This window comes from Pelodiscus sinensis, chromosome 9, assembly GCF_052426305.1.
Source record: "Pelodiscus sinensis isolate ZL-2025 chromosome 9, ASM5242630v1, whole genome shotgun sequence".
NCBI lineage: Eukaryota > Metazoa > Chordata > Testudines > Trionychidae > Pelodiscus > Pelodiscus sinensis.
This window is the reverse complement of record NC_143060.1, coordinates 62,240,751-62,260,330: the sequence shown is the minus strand read 5'-3', so window position 1 is coordinate 62,260,330 and position 19,580 is coordinate 62,240,751. Positions and strand designations below refer to the sequence as shown.

The window sequence follows — 19,580 nt, the reverse complement described above, 5'->3', positions numbered from 1 at the left end:
TGCCATCATGCCGCAACTAGCAGGAGATACAGCAGTGGCTACAGAAGTCTTATCCTCTGCCAGTAGGCAGTAACTCCGATTCCCACCATCCACAGTGGGTACAGCTTTGTAATCATCTACAGTGGAGAATCCATGGGGACATCACCCGAAGAAGAAAAGGAAGTTACTCACTTCATGCAGTAACGAGTGTTCTTAGAGGTGTGTGTCCTAGTGGGTGCTCCCTGACACTCCCTTTCACCCCTCTGCTCGGGTGCAATTGAGGAACGGAAGGTGAGGGGTTGGACCATGCGTGAGACGGTTATTAAACCACCAAGGGCGTTAGCTGCCTCCTGCGCATGTGCGGCCCAACAGTATACTGCTAGGGAAAAAGTTCTGAACTGATGCTCCAGGGGATGACCCTTCACTGGTGGAGAACCCACGGGGGGACACATACCTCAAAGAACAGTCGTTACTGCACAAAGTGAGTAACTTCCTTTTATTTTGTATATGCGTGAAGTTGGTATGGGATTCATTCTGATTTACTTCAACAGAGATGTCAGAATTTTCTCAGCATATATCTAAAGAGCCTTTGCATAACCCTATTTAATTGTATAACTAGTTGATATGAACTGAAATTATCCCTCTTGTGAAAATAAAAATCTTTCCTGTTTTAAAATAATTTATAAGCCAGTCAGTTGCTCATTATTAATAAAGTTTGTTTTCCTTTTCGCGATACTTGACATTGGTTTTGTCATATTCTATTTGGGCATCTTTTAGATTGATAGGGAGTTAATAGTGCTCCAGCTGCATTAAAACACCCACAATTTACTGCTGCGGGACACACATTCTGCTCTCTACTATTGATGCTGCTGTTACTTCTTTCAAATATCTTCTAATTAAATTGTGCATGTTTTGTTGCAATTCTGCTTTTTTCTTTTGTAATTTGTTATATTTATTCTAAAAAAAAATTACTTTTCCCACTAGGATTTAGGAAGAGTCTAATAAAAAAAATCGAACAATGACACAGCATTACATAGTCAAGGAGTAATGGAAAACCTATTATTTTTTTACCAGTTAAAATTAGTTATAATAGAAATATGTCTGTATCCTGAGCTTTGGGAAGTACTTTTTAAAATAATAAACCACTTTTTGGCCTGATTGTTTTTTGTTCCTCTGCAGCATGGTCACTTGCAGATTTAAACTAGTGTAAATGGCGGAGTCTCTGTAACTTGAAGTATTTTTAAGTCATTATTTAAAGCCTTTGGTAACTCAGCCAGAGATTAGGGGTCTATTACAGGAATTGGGTGGGTAAGGTTTGGTGACCTGCAATATGCAGGAGGGCAGAGTACATGATCATGCTGGTTCCTTCTGTCCTTAAAGTCTATGAGTTACAGGATATGTCTGCATTACTATGTATGTCACTCAGAGGTGTGAATAAGCCATCCCCTCAGTGACTTTAGTTACACCCAGCTAAGCACTGGTGTGGACAGCACTATGTTAGTGGGAGATTTTTCTCCTGTCAGTGTAGTTGCCACCATTTTTTGGAGGTGGATTAATCCAGTCCATGGCAGAGTTCTCTCCCAGCAGTTTGAGCAGCTACTCTAGAGAGCTTACAGTGGCACCGCGTTGCTGATGTCCCTGTGTCATTATATGCTCTCTAATGTAGCCATAGCCTGAGTAATCACTCACTTGTGCTTCTGACTGTAAATTCCACAAGAGCAACCCTCACCGCCACCAAAGTTTTTTTTTTTTTTCCTCCCATGATGAAGTGTAATACTTGAAATGCCAGCATTTCTAAATTAAAGTACAGATGTTTACATTATGTTTGGGTAATGATTGGGAAACTGCTTTGGGAAAAGGATTTTTATATATTTTTCACACTATTTTCTTACATCCTTCTTGTAGTTCTGCAGAATCTGAAGATTTGGCTGTTCATTTGTATCCAGGAGCAGTTACTATTCAAGGTGTTCTCAGAAGGAAGACTTTATTGAAAGAAGGCAAAAAGCCTACAGTAAGACTTCAAATATATGCTTAAACCATTTTTCCTCTGCCTCTACTTTTAAAACAATATCTTTAAAACAGAGCAAAGCTATTTGGTTAAATTCTGGAAGTCTCTGCTCACTTTTTACCCACTCCTTAGTGAAAGAGAAATCCTGCTAAAATCAGTAGGAATTATGATTAAGTAGGAACTAACTTTTTAAAAAGTGTGTAAAGACTTCTATGTTTGGAAAGTTATATATTTGCCACTTACAAAGGCTCGTGCTCTTAGATTTGATTTGTTGGAATTCATATGATTTGTCTAAATCAAGGAGTTACTGTTATAGAAGATGGTTCTTCACTGTTCCTTCAAAAGTATTCCATTAATCCTGTACTAACATTTTTGCACTTGCATAAAGTATGTAACTTAAACATTTAATTTACCATAGTATAATCTGCCACTAAAAGAATGAGAAAATTTCTTTAGAGGGCAAGAGCCTGGCAACTGTTGAGATTAATATTTTAACAATCTTTTTGTTTAGTGTTGATATAACCCTACTGACACAAGAGAATTCACATATATAGCTTGTAGAATTCAGTCTCCACTTCCTTGCATACACAGTCTATAACTTCATAAATTATTGAGACATCTCTACAATGCCTGAATTAAATAACACTGGATGTATTAAGGAGGATGCATCCTTCTCAGAACTTTTGCTTTGAACTATAATGGCAACACACTGTTACGATATGTAATAATTATATTTATAACTACTAGATTCCCCCAAGCCAAAGCACTTGCAATGCTGCACAATAAGGTACAGTACTGGACACCCATGCTACAACTGAATCCATGTGGCTAGACCTTTGTGTGTCTGCTATTGATACAACTGCCAGCTTATGCAGATACAATTACAAGATCTAGGTCCTTAACTAGAATGTCAGTTTTGCTGCCATTTATATCCAACTGGAGTGTGGAAGTACTAATCATTTATTTCACTCCCTAACTGTTGAACTGATCCGAAGAGTGAACAAATTAAGGAACCTCGACTACAAAATGTCATCATTCCCTCTCATTTATTGATAGATCTTTAATGACGTAAATCCCATTGGTTACGTGGGCGCTGTCCCAATGAATACCAGCTAAGAATCTGTCCCTTAAGATTATTTTTTTTTATTCTGACTGTCTATAAATATGATTTCTTAATCTATGGCACAAGCATCATGTCTATTCCTATATTTCTTATGTATTTGCAATCTCATTCTACCTTAATATTAAATGCCCTTGTTCTAATATATCAATTTATGCATACATTCAACTGCTTAAAAGTATTGCAAATTATATTGTAATGTAAATACTTTAACTTTATTTGGTCTGAGTTTAGTCATTTTATATTTTAAAAAACCAAAATGTCCTTGTTTGCATAATCCATTGCTTGCATACACTTGTTGACAAATCCCAGCAGTAATGATGTTAACAGGTAAAACCGTGGATTCTGCTTACATGTTTCAGACTACAATGTTTTCACACATAATAAATTTAGAAAAATAAGCTCACTGGCCATTTAAAAAAACTCATTATTGTGTCTTATTAAAATATAGTATGAATGCAGACTAGAATAAATGCAGCACGTTTTTGTCATCGTAATTTGAAGTTCCCAGAGAAGAAGAAAAGCATCTCTGTCCTTTCATAATTAAAGGTTTATGATGCCTGGAATCAGCATGTTACAATGCTGATGCCATACAATAAAAAATGCTGCTTTTTATTAATGCTGCTTCTATCAGCAGGTGGTTTAGAAATTTCTTTTTATTTAAACATTGTCATTGCTATTTGACAAATAGCAGCACATCAAAAATAATCTGTGTAGCTTTTTATAAGCCACAAAAAATGACTATTATTGTAGCTCAGTTGGCTGGTTGGCTGTAGGTTAGAAGTTAGTTCCCATTACGCTAGCTGATAGGGATGGCCATGTTGTAATAGACTCCATAGTTAGTGAGAGATAATTGTACCACTACATAAGCATCAATAATAACTTTGGAACAGAAAGCATGTTCTTCTTTGAGTATTTGCTCATGTTGATTCCATGTAGGGGTGTGTGTCTGTGCTCAGTCATTGGAGATTTTTCCCTTAGTGGTATCCATTGGGTCAACAATGGTGCCCTCTGTTGTGCTGCTGGAGTAAGAGCTTTCATCTTAGAACAAAAATGGAGTGCACCATCGTTTTGAAGGCTCTCCTCAAGGAGGTTGTTTTCCATCTGGTGTCAGAGCCCTCCGGGCTAGACTGCTCAAAGGGTCGCTGTGGTTATGATGCTTATTTCCGAGTCTACCTATATAGTGTCCTACAAGGACAAGGTCAAGCTATGACCACAAACGGCTTTCTTGCCCAAAGTAGTTTTGCAGTTTCATACAGGTCACGATGTATACCTACCCATGCGCTTTCAAAAATCTCATAAGTCGGAAGAGGAGCACAAATTGCACTCTCTGGACATCTGGAGAGCTCTGGCCTTTTAAAGCGAAAGGACTAAGCTGTTCCATAAGTTGACTCAATTGTTTGTAATGGTGGTGGAGAGAATGAAAAGTGTTCCAGTGTCTGTCCAGAAATTTCATCCTAGATCACTGGCAGTATCTGTCTCCTATTATCTGGCAAAATTAAACTAGAGTGAAAACCTTGTTGTTGGTCTTCCTGGCCCAAGGGTCTATTCAAGATATCTGATGGGCTGCTTCTTGGTTGTCCATCCACACATTTACATCTCATTAAATTCTGGCTTCAGTGGAGCAGTGTTGCAAAATCTGATGGCTGTGAATTCTGAACCTCCTTTTAGCGATACTGCTTTTGAATTACCTAGAATGGAATCAACATGAGCAAACACTCGGAGAAGAAAAAGTGGCTACCTACCTTTCATAACTTGTTCTTTGAAGTGTGTTGCTCATGTCCAGTCCATCCAACAATTACGCACATGGGCATATGCACACTAGAATGGAATGGTCATGAGAAGCACATCTCGAAAAACAACCGCTTTTCTTCAAGTGCTGGCTCGTATCCATTTCATTCTAGATGTGTTTGTGCCCACCCAGGTGCACAGCTTTAGTGGGGTTACGGTTAACTGGTGGCATGGCTGGGCTGGAACAGCCTGCCGCACTGTGGGTGGGAGGCTGTGAGTGGAGAGACTCTCCAACCTGGTTGGAGCAGCCCCTACCCATGGCAGGGATAGGCCTGCCATGCCACAGGCTGGGGGCACTCCAGTCCTGCTGGGCTAGCGTAGCACTTCAGCCACCCCTCTTTAAGCAGTTAACTAGAAAACATAACATTTAACTGATAAAATGGGATTTTACATCTGTAAAATGCAGCATGTGACTCAGGAACCAGCAAAGGCTTCTCACAAGGATAAGTCAGCACCCTGAGGGAACGATGGAGTGCTGCCAAGCCCCCAAGATAAAGCAGTGCTCTGCACCGCAGATTGCTGGAATCACAGCCTAGACCCTTTGGGGCTCTTCCTTGGTCACCAGACTGTGTTCATGGTTTCCACCATCTAACACAGGTTGCCTAGAGGAGTGTGCTGGTCCCCATAATACCAGAACCATTCATCTGCCTGCCAGTCATTCTCCCAATTGCTTGCCTGCCTCATTGGAGTGCTCCCCATGCTTCTCCAGTCCCAGTTCTCGATATCTGCACCTATCACCTCACTTCAGGCACCAGTCTCGGGTGATGAGTCAGTCCACAAGCCTAGGCATCAATGGTCATGCTGTAGTCACTAGAAGGGAATTCTTCCACATAGAAGCTTGATTCAGCCTCTTGCCAAGATTTCACTGGTGCGAATGGGCACCCAAGTCCACGTTGACATCGACTGTGCCAACTTGGCCAGTGGCTAGTGTAGTAGCCTTATAGGAGCAAGTGGGGAATGCTTTTTCCTGTGATTCCCCCTTCACACTCCTTGTCGACGGCTGCCTTTGAGCAACAGCTGGCACACCGATGGCACCAGGTTCAGTATATGAGGCATGCTCGGAAGTCAAAGCAGAGGGAACTACAGCCACCTCTAAGCCACCCTTCCCCCACGGGGGAAGATACGCAGAGTTTCACCCAGCAGTGCGGCCATCATAATCTTCAAATGTGGCAATTCCCAGACCCTTAAGGACCAGTTCATTGGACAACTTCAAAGAGCACCAGCGCCCTGCTGTATTGGGTGGCCAAGAATTTGGGCCTAAAGGTGCAAGAAATGGCTAAGCAAAGAGATATCTTCCTTAATGTTTTGTCAGCCTCTAACCCAACCCATGTTGCATTACTAGTGCATGATGGTGTCTTAACATTGCCATGGCCCTCTGGTTAACTTTTTCCTCCATTCCTCCGACCTCAAAAAGGGCCCAAAAGAAATATTTTGTCCCAGACAAATGGTTTGATTACCCTTATACCCACCCTCCGTTGGGCTTACTGGTGGTCTCTGCAGCCAATGAAAGGGACAAATGGGCATGTCAGTTGAACCCCCTCCCCCCCCACAAAAAAAAGAGACCAAAGTAATGGACCTGTTTGGAAAGAAAATGTATTCAACAGCCTATTTGTAGTTCCGGGTGGCAAACCATCAGGCCCCTTAAGCTGTTAGTATTTTAACTTACAGGACTCCCTCCATAAGTTCAAAGAGTCCTTCCCACAGAGTTTGGCCCAAGAATTTGGCACCCTGCTGGAGGAGGACGCTGCGGCTGCCAGATGTTCCCTCCAGATGGCATGGGATTCAGCAGATTTGGCAGTCAAAGTGGTTATGTTGAGATAGTAGTAATGAGGCTGCTGGTTTCAGGCCACAGGACTATCCAAGAAATACAGACCTCAATCCAGGATCTCTCATTCAAAGAGAGCAGTCTGGTTTTGGACCAGACGGATGCGAGGCTGCATGAGCTAAAGGACACCGGGGCCAACCTTGGCTCACTGAGCATGAATATGTCTCAGCCTATGAGAGAGCAGTTTTAGCTGCCCCATTGCCTGTGCTTTAGCAGTCTCATCAGGGGTGTGCAAGGAAAAGAGAAATAGTGACATTAGTTTCAGCCACAGTTGCCCTTTCTCCTCATACTCACTCTTGCAGCCTAATCTGGCAAAACACCCTGGGAGACAGAAGTGCTCATTTTGAGAGTATATTCAAGTGTGACACCCATTCGCCTTCTAAGATCCAGCCCACTCTTTCCTCAACTGCCTTCATCCCCTCTGTTCCACCTGGTCCCAAGCCACCTCAGACTGTTGGTCGTTGGACGTAGTGTCTCAAGGTTACACCCTGCAGTTTATGGCTGCTCTTCCCTTCATCCCACCTCTTTCCTGTCCCTCTTCAGGGACACTTCTCATAGGCAACTCCTCTTCAAGAGATTGAGAACCTCCTGCCCATAGAAGCAGTGGAGGAGGTTGGCAGGGAAAGGTTTCTATGCCAAGTAATTTCTGATTCCAAAAGGGAAAGGGAGTCTCAGACCCATTTTTTTTACCTACAATGCCTTAATAAGTCTCTAAGAAAGTTGAAGTTTCGCCTGGATTCCCTGGCCTCCATCATATCCTTCCTGGATCTGGGAGACTGTTAATGTGCCCTCAACTTGAAGGTCACCTATTTCCATAACTCCATATTCCAAGGTCCCAGAAGTATCCTCTGTTTTATAGTGGATGAATGACATTTCCAATTTACGGCATTTTTCTTTGGCCTTTCATCAGACCCAAAGGTCTTTGCAAAACATATGATGCCAGTGGCTGCTTACCTCAGACATAAAGGGGTCCAGGTATTCCAGTATCTCGACAATTGACTCAAGGGCAAGTCTGACGATCAACAGTAGAGAAGCCTCTATCTGGTGTGTTTCATCTGCCATGACCAGGACCTGTTGGTCAATAATAAAAAAATCCTCCTTAAAGCCAGTCTAGTGCATATTGTTCGTAGGGGTGGTACTCAGCTCCATTCGAGCCAGGGCTGTCTTCCTGGAGGCACGTTTTTGGACCATGACAGACCAGATTTCTCATTTGAAGAACCACCCACTCAACATGATTTACACATGCCTGTGGTCACATGCGTGGTCCCATACCTAGCTCCACTTCCAGCCTCTGCAAACGTAGCTGGTGTTGGTTTATATCCCAAACAGACATGATCTAGAGGAGGTAGATAGGAGTGGTGATGGTGGGTTGGTGATGGAGGTATCCCCTTCATGGCCCCGATTTCTTCACTGACCCTGGTCTCATGCTTCAGACCTGCATTGGGGAGACCACTTGGGTGAGCTCAGGGCTCAAAACCACTGGCTCAGGGATGATTTGGCCTTTCACATCAATGTCAGGGAGCTACAGACAGTTTGCCTTGCCTGCCAAGTGTTCTTGTCCCACCCGAAGGGCAACGTGGGACAGGTCCTCATAGACAATACCATTGCAACATATTACATCAACAGGCAAGGCGGAGTTCATCTTGCCAAGGAGCTCTTAGCCTTTGAGACTTGTGTGAACAGCATGCCATTCATCTGGTAGCCATGCACATGCCTGGGATTAAGAATGTGCTAGCAAATTGCCTCCGCAAGAACTTCTTGACCCACCACAAGTGGACACTCCATCTTGAGGTGGCCAATATAATCTTCCCAAAGTGGGAGACTCCCAAGGTTGACTTGTTCATATCCTGCTAGAACAGGAAATGCCACGTGTTTTGTTCGCTCCGGGGCATGAACTGGAATTCCTTGTCAGATGCTTTTCTGCTTCTGTGGTAGAGACCACTTATGTATGCCTTCCTGCTGATGCCATTGATCCACAGAGTCCTCATGAATATGAAACCGAACGAGACCTCCAAGTGGCCTCACCAGCACTGTTTGGACATGCTCCTGGACCTTTTCGGTAGCCACGTGACTGCTGTTCTCTCACTGGTTGGACCTGCTGTCCCAGAACTATGGCATTCTCCTATACCTGAACTTGGAGGCTTGTAACTTGACAGCTTGTACTATGGCTGTTACATAGTTGAATGTGGAAGAGTGGGAATGTTTGATCCAGGTGCAACAGGTTTTACTGGGCAGCAAGAAGCCTTTCACCAGAGCGACATACTGGGCAGATTGGAAGATTTGTGCGATGGGCTTTGGATTGATACATTTGGGCCAAACAACTTGCTGCAGGTGATCCTGCACCTCAAACTGTAGGACTTGTCCCTATCATCAGTCATGGTCCACCTGGCTGTTTTTAAGCCCATTCCAAGGCAAGTTAGTCTTTGCACATGACATGACAGCTGAGTTCTTGAAAGGTCTGGAGCATCTTAACCCTCACTTTGGGGATCCTGTCCCTCTCTGGAATTTGAATTGCATGCTGTTGAGGTTTCTGGGACCTCCCTTCAAACCTCTGGCTTCCTGCTTTCTTCTCTCTTCCTGGAAGGTTGAATTCCTGATTGAGGTTGCATCTGCCCTCTGAGTATATGAGATCAGAGCACTTACCTCAGCTTCTACAGTGTTCTACAAATATAAGGTTCAGTTGCAGCCTCCCCAGGTGTTCCTGTCCAAGGTAGTTTCCCAGTTTCATACTTTCCAGGACATTTTTTTACCCATCTTCTTTCTGAAGTCACATAAATCTGTAGTGGAGAGCAGGTTACATGCCCTGGACATCCGGAAGGTGCTAGCCATCTGTATTGATAGGACACAGATGTCCTGTAAGTCAATGCAGCTGTTTGTTGCGGTAGCAGATAAGATGAAAGGGCACTAGGTATCTGCTCAAAGGATTTTGTTCTGGATCACAGATTGCATCCAGTACTACTACAAGCTGGTAAAAGTGCCTACATTGGCAAAAGTCGAGGCACACTCAACTAGAGTGCAAGTGTCATTGGCAGCCTTCCTAGATCAGGTGCTGATCCAAGAGATCTGTAGAGCTGCTACTTGGTCATCTGTCAACACGTTCATGTCCTATTATGCACTTTACACAGTGGGCTTGGGCTGGTTTCAGCAGAACAATGCTGCAAGCTTCAAGACTGTGAACTCTGAGCTTGCCTCCATTGGCACTGTTTGAGAGTCCCTTTGTTTGGGATCAACACGAGCAAGTACTGGAAGAAAAAATGGTTACCTACCTTTCATAGTCATTCTTCTAGATTGATTGCTCATGTCCATTCCATTACCTGTCCTCTTGCTCCTCTATTCAAGTTGCCAGTAAGAAGGAACTAAGAGGACATAGGGTCAGTGGAGCCTAATATATCAGCTCATGAGCATGGATCCCAGAAGGTGTGAGCAACACATCTCAAAGAACAACAGTTATGAAAGAAAGCTAGGTAGGCAAGCAATTGTTTTTACCAGCTTGATGATGGATGAGTTCTGAAATGACATCAGCACCTAAAATGGGTCTTAGTAGCTATATTACAAATATTTTATTATAAATCAGTAATTTCCAAACAAATCCATAGTCTAATTCTGGATGGTGTCCTTTGCTGGGAAATATATGATTTTTTAAAAAGGTAGTTCTGTACTCAGTGCAGTATTGAATAAAATGTCTTGGTAAAGTAGAGAAAATAAATATTACCTTGTTTGATGTCTGGATCACTGACATGTTATCAGGACCTCTGTGCACTGCTTTCTTGAGTTATACTGTGTTCCTGGGGGGTATGTATTCTTAATCTAACTAGAAATAGCATCAGTGAAAAGGCAGCTCTTTTTGGCTGGGCTAAGTTCTGGGCGGTTGCTATCCAAGGAAATTTGTGAGAGGATAAGGTATAAACGTACATGCATTTTCCACAAGAAGACAGTTTGAAATATTTTGCTTTATTAATCTGTTCACTCTTTCTCTGTAGGTAGCATCCTGGACAAAATATTGGGCAGCACTGTGTGGAACCCAGCTTTTTTACTATGCCGCAAAGTCTCTGAAGGCTACAGAGAGAAAACATGTATGTGTTAATAGTGCATCTTCTAACACTGCCTCCCAAAATTGAAAGTAAATGCGCTTTCCTGGTACTCAGACCAATGAAATAGTCCAGGACCGGTGCGCCTGCAAGTGAAAACTGTCTTGTCCTTCAGTCATTTTGTGTCATCTCACATTGCTAAAATGTAATAGAAGTGGCCACTGTAATAGGCTATACAGGGAACATGTGCTTAGCATGTGTCATTTGAGCTCAGTGAAATGTTATATTAAACACATTAAGGAAGACATGGAAAAAAAGCAATGACTAATGGTCTTCCTGTGTTTTTACCTATAGACCATATCTTCCTACAATATCTAATTAGAATGTATCACTGCCTCTTCCCAACACCCAAGCAATCAATGACAAATATGAAAACTGAAATGTGTTAAAGAACTGGAGAGTGTATTAAACTCCAGCTTTTGTGGATTATTCTTCCTGCCTGGCCCATCTAATCCAGTAATACCTGGATTGTGGTTTGTGAACGTCCAGTGGTTTCAGAGCAGTTGGTGGTATAGAGTTAGCTTGTCATGTGATCTGGCTCTCCTGTCTGGTTTCCAGCTGTTAAATTACATTGAAAGAAGTAAAAATTAGCTTAAATGCTTCCTTATTACCACTTTTTTACATAACATTTCTTGGGCAAATAAAGCAATTGCTTATGTCATAAGGGATCTGCCAGAGGTGAGGGGAAGGCAGTGTTGACAGCTGGCACCCAGGCCCTTTAAATTGCTGCCACAGTCCTGTGTGGCATGCTGCAGAGCCCCAACTTGTGCGCTCCAGATGGTACTTGGGGGAGGAGTGAGGTGTTCCAGGCTGAGGGCTGACTCTCCTTGCCCCACTCCTTCCGGGAGCACAGATTCTGCTCCCGTCTCCACCATCCCTAGGGGCCCTGTGAGTCTCTTGGCTTGCCTGTACCATAACCAGTGGAAGGAAACAAGGTTGGCCTATGTAGTCATGAAAAAGGAAGTGGTTGTATCTGTTAAGAAATGGAAAAAATTTGGGAGGCCCTGATGGCATTTATGTAGGGCTTAACTATTTTCAGTGTTTTAAATCTTCATTAGCCATCTGAACTTTGTCAGCTATGACTGTACATTAGGTCATTGCTTTTGCATAAAGCTTTATAATTTTAGAAAATTAGAAGCTGTGCTCTGAAATCCTTGAAAAGGGGCTATCTTGGTTTTTTTCTATAGTACAGAATGTTCTTTTCCTCTTATGTGCAGAGGGCAAAGGTTTGAGGCTTAGGTATTTTTATTAAAGGATCTTGGATCTCAGAGTTCTACTCTACTTTCTGTATAAGGATCCACTAGAAATTGTCTATCATTTATATAATAAAATGGGTGTCTTCCAGATTTATTTACACTAGTTAATTTTATCAGGAAACCAAATATTAATATGTAAAGTAGCTTAATAACAGCTTCTTAGTGCACTAAAAAGGCTTACATGACTTCATTATTTTTTTCTCGTCACTTAAATTGGCATTCTGTTTGCTTAGCTGACAGCAATGCTCCTGATTAATTAAATCTGCCAACTCCTACTGTTTAGCTTGAAACAAATGAAGTGCGTTTTTTGACAGATTTATATATGGTATTAATGAAAAAGTTTACATAGTCAAGTCTGCCTCACTATAAGTAGAAGTAACAGAAAACCATGGATAGTACAAATGATTATATTAAAAGGACAATCAAGAAAATAATGTATTGCTAGCATTATATTGTCAAGGGTTTATTGCTTGTTTTTCTGGAGGCACTGAAAATTGACTGTCAGTATGTCATGTTTTGTGCTTCTGTTGCTGACTTGATGGTTTAGGTTTTATTCCAGAGAGTGTACTTTTCAAAAACAGAATCATCATTCTATAAATCTCTCTTGGGCACCGCTGTCTTGCCCCTCCGCCCGCCCCCCAATGCTGCTGCCTCTGAGTGGGGGGAGAGGCAATGCTTGCATGTAACTGTGAAGGTTAACCAATGAGCTCACCGGTTAACTGTTTAAACATGTATGCTAACACATCTCTTCTCTGCATCCAATGAAAGTGCTACTAGTCAGCACACCCTATAAATCTGGGTATGTGAGTACAGTCACAAAACTACCTTAACCTGGAAGACTGTTTTGGTTACGACAATCTTGTGGCCCACTGACATGAACAGCCACTCATGCAGCCCATCCACTAGCCTAGGTTGCCTATAACTGCCCTAGGAGGAAGCAAATGTTCGTTTTGAGCAATCTATGTAGTGGCCGAGGAGGGCATCTCTATCTCTGACCCAGAGCTGGAAAGGTTGCATACACCTTGTCCTTCAGGTATGCAGCATCTACACTGTGAGGAGAGACTTGATACTAGCAAATAATCCCTGAGCTAATGACATAAAAGGAGTTGGTAAAAGCAGATGACTCTCATCTTTCTAAAATACCCATTTCAGTGGGATTTGCTAAACCAAGCACTTGAAAGATGAGTCCTTCAGAGGCTGAACATGTAGTGGGCTACTCATCCTCACATAAGGGAGAAAGGCAAGAATAGTTTACAAGCCCAAGGTGTTGATTCTCCTTGCCCCAAAGGAAATGACCAACTAGGCTTTGTCCTCTTTTTCCTCTAGGGCAGGGTTGGACAAAATACAGCCTATGGGCCACATTCTGCCTGCCAAACTGCTGGATCCAACCCACAGGCAGCCCAGTCCAGCCCCTGGATCGTCCCGCCAGGACCCGCGGGCACAGAGCAGCCAACTGCTTCAGACCACAGTGCTTTAAGCAGCTGGCTGCTCCTGTGGCTCTCTGCTCTGGGTGCCGAGGGGAGGGGAGGGGAGGCTTTGCAGAAACCAGCCAGTGGGATCTGAGAGATTTTACTAGGGGCAGGGGGGAAGCATGTGAAGCGTCCCACCCCCAGCACCTGGAGCAGAGAGCCACAGGGAGCAGCCAGCTATTTAGAGCAAGCTGGTGCTGCAGCAAGCAGGGAGCCTCCTTCAGAGTCCTACAGGGCTGCTGGCTGGAAACTGCCTAAGGTAGTGCCTCCCAGCAACATCCTGGCTCTGGCACCCCAGCTCCTCCTCCTCCCCAACTCTCCACCACCATCTCCTGTCCCAGGTCACTATCCAGACCCTCTGCACCCCCTCCACTCTTTCCTCAGGGCACAATTCCCTCCCAGACCCCACTCCCCTTCCCCAGAATTCTCTCCTGGAGAAGGCACTGCCCCAGATCACAACCCCCATCTTCACCCAAATGCCCTCTCGCACCCCAGTCCTGTACCCTGAGCTCCCTTCTGCACCAAACTTCTGTCCCAAACCCTACACCCTCGCTATAAATCTTGGATTGTCTCTCTCCCCCCCCCCCCCCATCAAAAAGTCCTCCCCATCAAAAAGTATTTCCCCCCTCCTTGCTCTAGGGGAAAAGTTCCGCAGCTCAAATTGAACTTCAGATACCTTGTCACATCCTTTTCCACCAATGACAAAGAATCATTCGTGCTTAAACGCCATCATTCAGAAACATCTATGGATAAAATTATGGCAGAGTAGGAAACCCCCAGGTAAGAGCGGGAGCTCCATTAAATATAGTTTTAAGGTTCTATAACTTGTAAAGGAGGGAAAAAAATCAACGCCCACCCCCATCCGTCATAGATGCAGTTACATCTCTCAGGACACAGAAATCTCTTTTACAATGGATTTTTTTCTCAAGGTCCAAACCAGTAAATCTTCCAGACTTCTTCATCAGCCACACAAGCTAATTTCCTTTCGTATGGCCATTGTTACATGGGCCAGCAATGTGGAAGAATCAGTCACATCCAAAGTCAAGACTGGGCTATGTAAGGTATTCGAGGCTAGTAATTTCATGGCAAATGACAGTGAATTTTTAGAAAGACGTGTTGCCTCAAATATAGCTTCATGCAGAAAGCTGTGACAGAGGTGTAGAAAACAAATGGGTAAAAAAAACAACTCCTTTTCTCTAAGTTCACAGTAGCTGAACTTTTCGGAGAGACATTTCAAAGATGCGTGGCAACAGAAAGAGGAAGAAGTCCCTTTTGTTCCACAAGGAGACGAAAAAGGAGAGCCAAGATTCTACAAACCAGGCTCGCTTTTCATGTCAACAGTGAAAAGCAGAGGAAATCTGCCATCATATACAAGCTGGACCTCCCTGGTCCGGTACACTCAAGACCTGAGTGGTCCTGAACCATGGAGTTTGCCAGACCAAGGGAGGTCAAGGCTCCCCATCTGGCTGTAGGCTCTGCTCCTGGCTAGGGCTGTGCTCCTTACTGTCTGCCCTGCTGCCTCCAGCCCTGCTGCACTAGCACAGGCTGCACACCCAGCCGCTGGTCCCATTATCTCCAGCCCCACCTGCTGCGCTCTCCACCACTAGCCCTGGCTGGTTTTACGCTCCCCACCAGCAGCCCTGGCTGGGGTGCACTGCTCGGGTTGCACCTCTGAACCTGGCCAGCCTGGGCTCTCTGGTCCAGCAATATCCATGGACCTACCGGACCACAGATGTTGCCAGACCAGAGACTCCTAGATTTTAGAGGTTCAACCTGTACTCAAGAGGCAGCTGTTAATCTAAAGAAAGGAGAGATACAACTAATTGTTCTTTCATTGCTTGCTCATGTCCATTTCATGTTAGGTGTGTGTGTGTGTGTGTGTGTGTTTCCCTCAGTGGTATCTCTAGGTGACTGGCTGTAATGCACGGACTGTTACTGTTACTCTAGCAAAATTTTGCCTTCTCACTTGTCATACAAACTTTAATGCATATAGTTGTTTTCTTCCCTTTGGGCACATCTAGGCAGCAGGGCTAAAGCCAAAATAAGCTACACAACTTGAGCTATGTCTATTGCGTAGCTTAAGTTGAAATAGCTTATTTTGGCTTTTTGTGCTGTCTACACAGCAGGAATTCCGAGAGAAAGCACTCTTCCTCCAACTTCCCTTGCTCCTTGTAAAATGAGAGCAAGACATCCTCCAGCTTGACATTATTTTGTCAGTTATTCCGAAATAACACTGTTATGTAATTGTACCCTAAGTGTGTTAGTTTAGTATCCCAGAAAGGGACTTTTCCTCATAAGACACATCCTGCTCCTTGGGATTTAAGAACTGCGACTGGTGCAAAAAGCCTACACTAGTCAGTGATCCTCAAACTAGCTGCCTATGCTTTCTGGATAAGGCCCATATTAGCAACAAGTGTCGCATTTGTAAAAGCTTTGTCACACACCAAAAAGGAGAGGGTCATTAGGCTTAAAGTCTTATTAATGGAGTCAGTGCTGACTCTAGCACCAGACCCAGCTCCAACCAGGATCAGCACACAGCACTGCCACATTGGTGTGGAGAATTCAGCCGGGTCTGTTATCGGAGCAGCAGGTATCTTACCCAGCACTGGCTCCTAAAAGGAAGCAAGCACAGGCCATTCCCCCCTCTCATAAGGGCAAAGACAGGGCTGATGGTGAGTCTGGACCGAAGAACGGCGGCTCATCCCCTCCAACTGGGTGTAGAGGCCCAGTTTCTGGTGAGTGGGCCAGCCCTCTCAGGCACATGCCAGCCACTCCGGACAGTGGCACAGGGTCAGACACCTCACAATGTCATTGACCCTAGAGGCCCTTCAAGCAGAGTTGGACTTCTTGTCCCTTCCAGCCATCCGTGCTGGTGTTAGCACCCAATTGAAGGGTTAAATCTGCAGTTGGACTTCCTCCTCAGTTCCCTTCAGTGTGGCTCTGCTCACTCTTGCAAGGAGCATTCTGTCTGTTTTCGGCTGTACAGAGCCACCATGAAACTGATGTAAGGCTGCCCATGGCACTGGTCTCCATGCTCCAGACACCATTCTTCGAGCTCAAAGAGTCCATCACCCATGAGGTAGTACAGACCAGAGGGGCACACAGTGCCACAGCCCTGGTACTGGGAGCATTGTAGCTGCTTGTCCTCAGTGTGGAGCCTCACTTGTGAGAATCATCATCAGGAATGCAGGTGCTGGTCTCCCACATACAGATTCGGGTTCTCACCCTGGTGTCCTTGTCTCAGCTGTGCTCATGCTCACGCCACCAGTTGCCAAACATTTGGCATTGATTGCTGGGTTACTCTACAGATCCACTGAATGCCATCACCCATCACTGGGGACTCAATGCTCTTGATCATCCCTGCCAGACAGATCCTTTATGACCCATAGTGATGAACATAGGCAGGAGTGGGATGCCTGATCTACCTCGGTATGGTCTCAGTCCCCCAAGTATGGGACTTCCTCCCTGGCTTTAGAGTCCAACCAAGAACTGCTGGTCAAGGGCCTCTGTCCCTGCCACCACCTGTCTCAGTGGCACCACCAATCAACCTTTTGGCCTCAGGGACAGTGACCAGTACTGTGGCTTGTTTACCTGTACTCCATGGGGCTTCTCAGAACTCCATAAGGGCACAAGCTGGCCGATGAGATGAGCATCCTCAATGAGCATCTTCCACCTACAGGAGCCAGAGTCTCCTCTGCTCAGGACTCCCAGACGACCCAGCCTGGGGAAGAATGCCCAGTGGAGCAGGCCATGGAAGTGGCTCCTATTGTGCTAGCATTATTTGGCTTCATCCTTAGACAAAGCTCTTGTGAGGCCATCACCAGTAGTCTGTCAGAACCAGGCCAAAGCTTTCCAAGAGCAGCTGAAAAGAGTTGTCTCAAACCAAGGGTTGCTAATGGAAGAGCTGGAGGAGCCCTCAGATACTGTTTAATGTCTTGAATGCAGCGGCCCTAGCCAGAGTTGTGCTGCCAGTACTCCCTCCTCCCCATTGCTCCCCCTGATATCTATGCAGCAGAGCAGAAGTACTGTGTGCCCACCAGTGTGTCAGAGTAGCTTTATATCCACCCTGCCCCAAACTCCCTGCTGGTGTCAACAAGATGGGGATAACCGGGGTCTGTTCCCAAAAACAAACAGGCTTTTTGGGGGAGAGGGTTATTCATCAGCAAACATTCAGCCTTCTCCCCAGCAGCATGGTCAGCATAAGCAGGACCTGTTCCCAAAGAGTCAGTGTTCTGATGCCGGCAGGGTCTTCAGATCTCTGCCTCTATGCAAGCCAGTTGTACCCCCCCTCCCCCCCAAAGGGGCAAAAACATCTGTTCTGAGGGTGCGCCTGTGTGCAACATTCCATTTGTGACACCAGGTCCTGACCTTTCCTGCTTCTCCAACCGCTGTTCTTTTTTTCTCCAGGCCTGGGTGTCCATAACGTTGGACTGCTGGGTCCTCAGTATTATAGCACAAGGTCTATGCCCTACAATTTAAAATTCCACACAACCTTTCTCTGATCTCCATCATTCCCTCCCTGGATCTAGGCGACTGGTATGCTGACCTCAACTTGAAGAACGCATACGTTTATGTTTCAAAAGGGTAGCCGTGTTAGTCTGTTTCAGCAAAAGTAACAAGGAGTTCTGTGGCACCTTAAAAACTAACACATTTATTTGGGCATAAGCTTTTGTGAGCTGGAACCTACTTCATCAGATACATAAAGGCGAAACTTCAGTTTGGCAAGTAGAAATACATATGCAAAGATGAATGTGTTACATTAGTATGTGGAGGACCAGGGTTAATGAGTAATGTAACACACCCATCTTTGCATGTGTGTATATATATACCTGCCAAACTGAAGTTTCCCCTTCATGCAGCTCCTTAAAATTAGTTTTAATAACTTGAAGAGTTTGAGACTATTGTCATGCTTATCATTTCCAAAGGGTCAATTGCTTATACCTAAAGCAGAGTTCAGAATCAGATTGTTGATGGGGAGACATTAGAAAAGATTTCTAAAATAATTGTTTCTGTTTGGAAAGCAAAGTCCAACAGCTAAACTCTAACTGCTGTGGTAAACCTAAGTCCTTTTTACCAGCTGCTTCCACTCATTCTAAAGCAAGGGCATTGCATCATTACACTGGGTAATTTAAACAACATGTAATTTCCAGTCGCATTTCATAATGTGCATCTGTCAAAATTAATCTGAAACACATTGTGGGATATTAATAAGTAACTTAAAGAAAAGGTTTGCTTTACTCACATTTTAAAAATGTCATATATTCAGTAAAAATGGTATAATTGTGTTATAAAAGTAAGTATTTAGATGTGTAAAGGCCTCCCATCAAATGAATGCTCTGGACACAGAGAATCCAAGTTTTGGTCACAAGCCTTTAGAATAGTATTAGGAGAGCAGCAGCATTTCCAAAAAAGCTACCTTGACCCAGAAGAAGGATAGCAACATTACAGCTACACATGTGGGAGTGGGGAAAGAACTGGGATAATCTTGGGGGTGTCACCCAAAGAAGTATTGATTTGTGGGTTTGTATTTCACACACATGATGGTAGATAATTGTATCATAAATATTGTATTGGCATGAGTTTGCATTGTTCTTGCTATTTACAAATGGCAATGCCACAAGTCAGTTGTAAAGGTCCTAGTAAGTCTTCGTGCCATTTTGCACTATTATGCATTGTATTCATGTGTCTCAACATTCCTGCGGAGCTGGGCCATCAGTCAGCCACCACCACTCTGGGAGCCCAGGTCTGTAGGCAAGAGTGATATAGTATGGTGGTATGGAGGAGTGGGGAAGTTCCTAGGCCCTGCTCCTCTGCCAGATGTGACTCTTAGCCAGCAAGTAGAACAGGTTTATTCTTTCACAAGGATTCAGCATAGCACAGACTTGTTAACACAGGAATCGGAAGTAGTCAGTACAGTCCATCCTAGGGTGAGCAGGTAGGCCCACTCCCTGCATCCTAAACCAACTGAGAAAACACACACCCTCCACAACCAGTCACAGCCCCACAGACAGCCCCGCCTCCTCCTTTGTCCACTTCCTGGGCAA

General features: G+C 44.4%; 1 protein-coding gene across 7 annotated transcripts in view; it reads left to right on the top strand.

Annotated features, from left to right (window-relative positions):
* Positions 1–19,580, top strand: part of RALGPS2 (Ral GEF with PH domain and SH3 binding motif 2) — a 214,042-nt gene that overhangs the window by 182,622 nt on the left and 11,840 nt on the right. For all 7 annotated transcript variants that reach the window (XM_075936864.2, XM_075936867.2, XM_075936866.2 and 4 more), the window contains 2 exons: positions 1,885–1,990; positions 10,704–10,796. In XM_075936864.2, the coding sequence (XP_075792979.1) occupies positions 1,885–1,990; positions 10,704–10,796 (199 nt within the window). The remainder of the gene's footprint in view (positions 1–1,884; positions 1,991–10,703; positions 10,797–19,580) is intronic.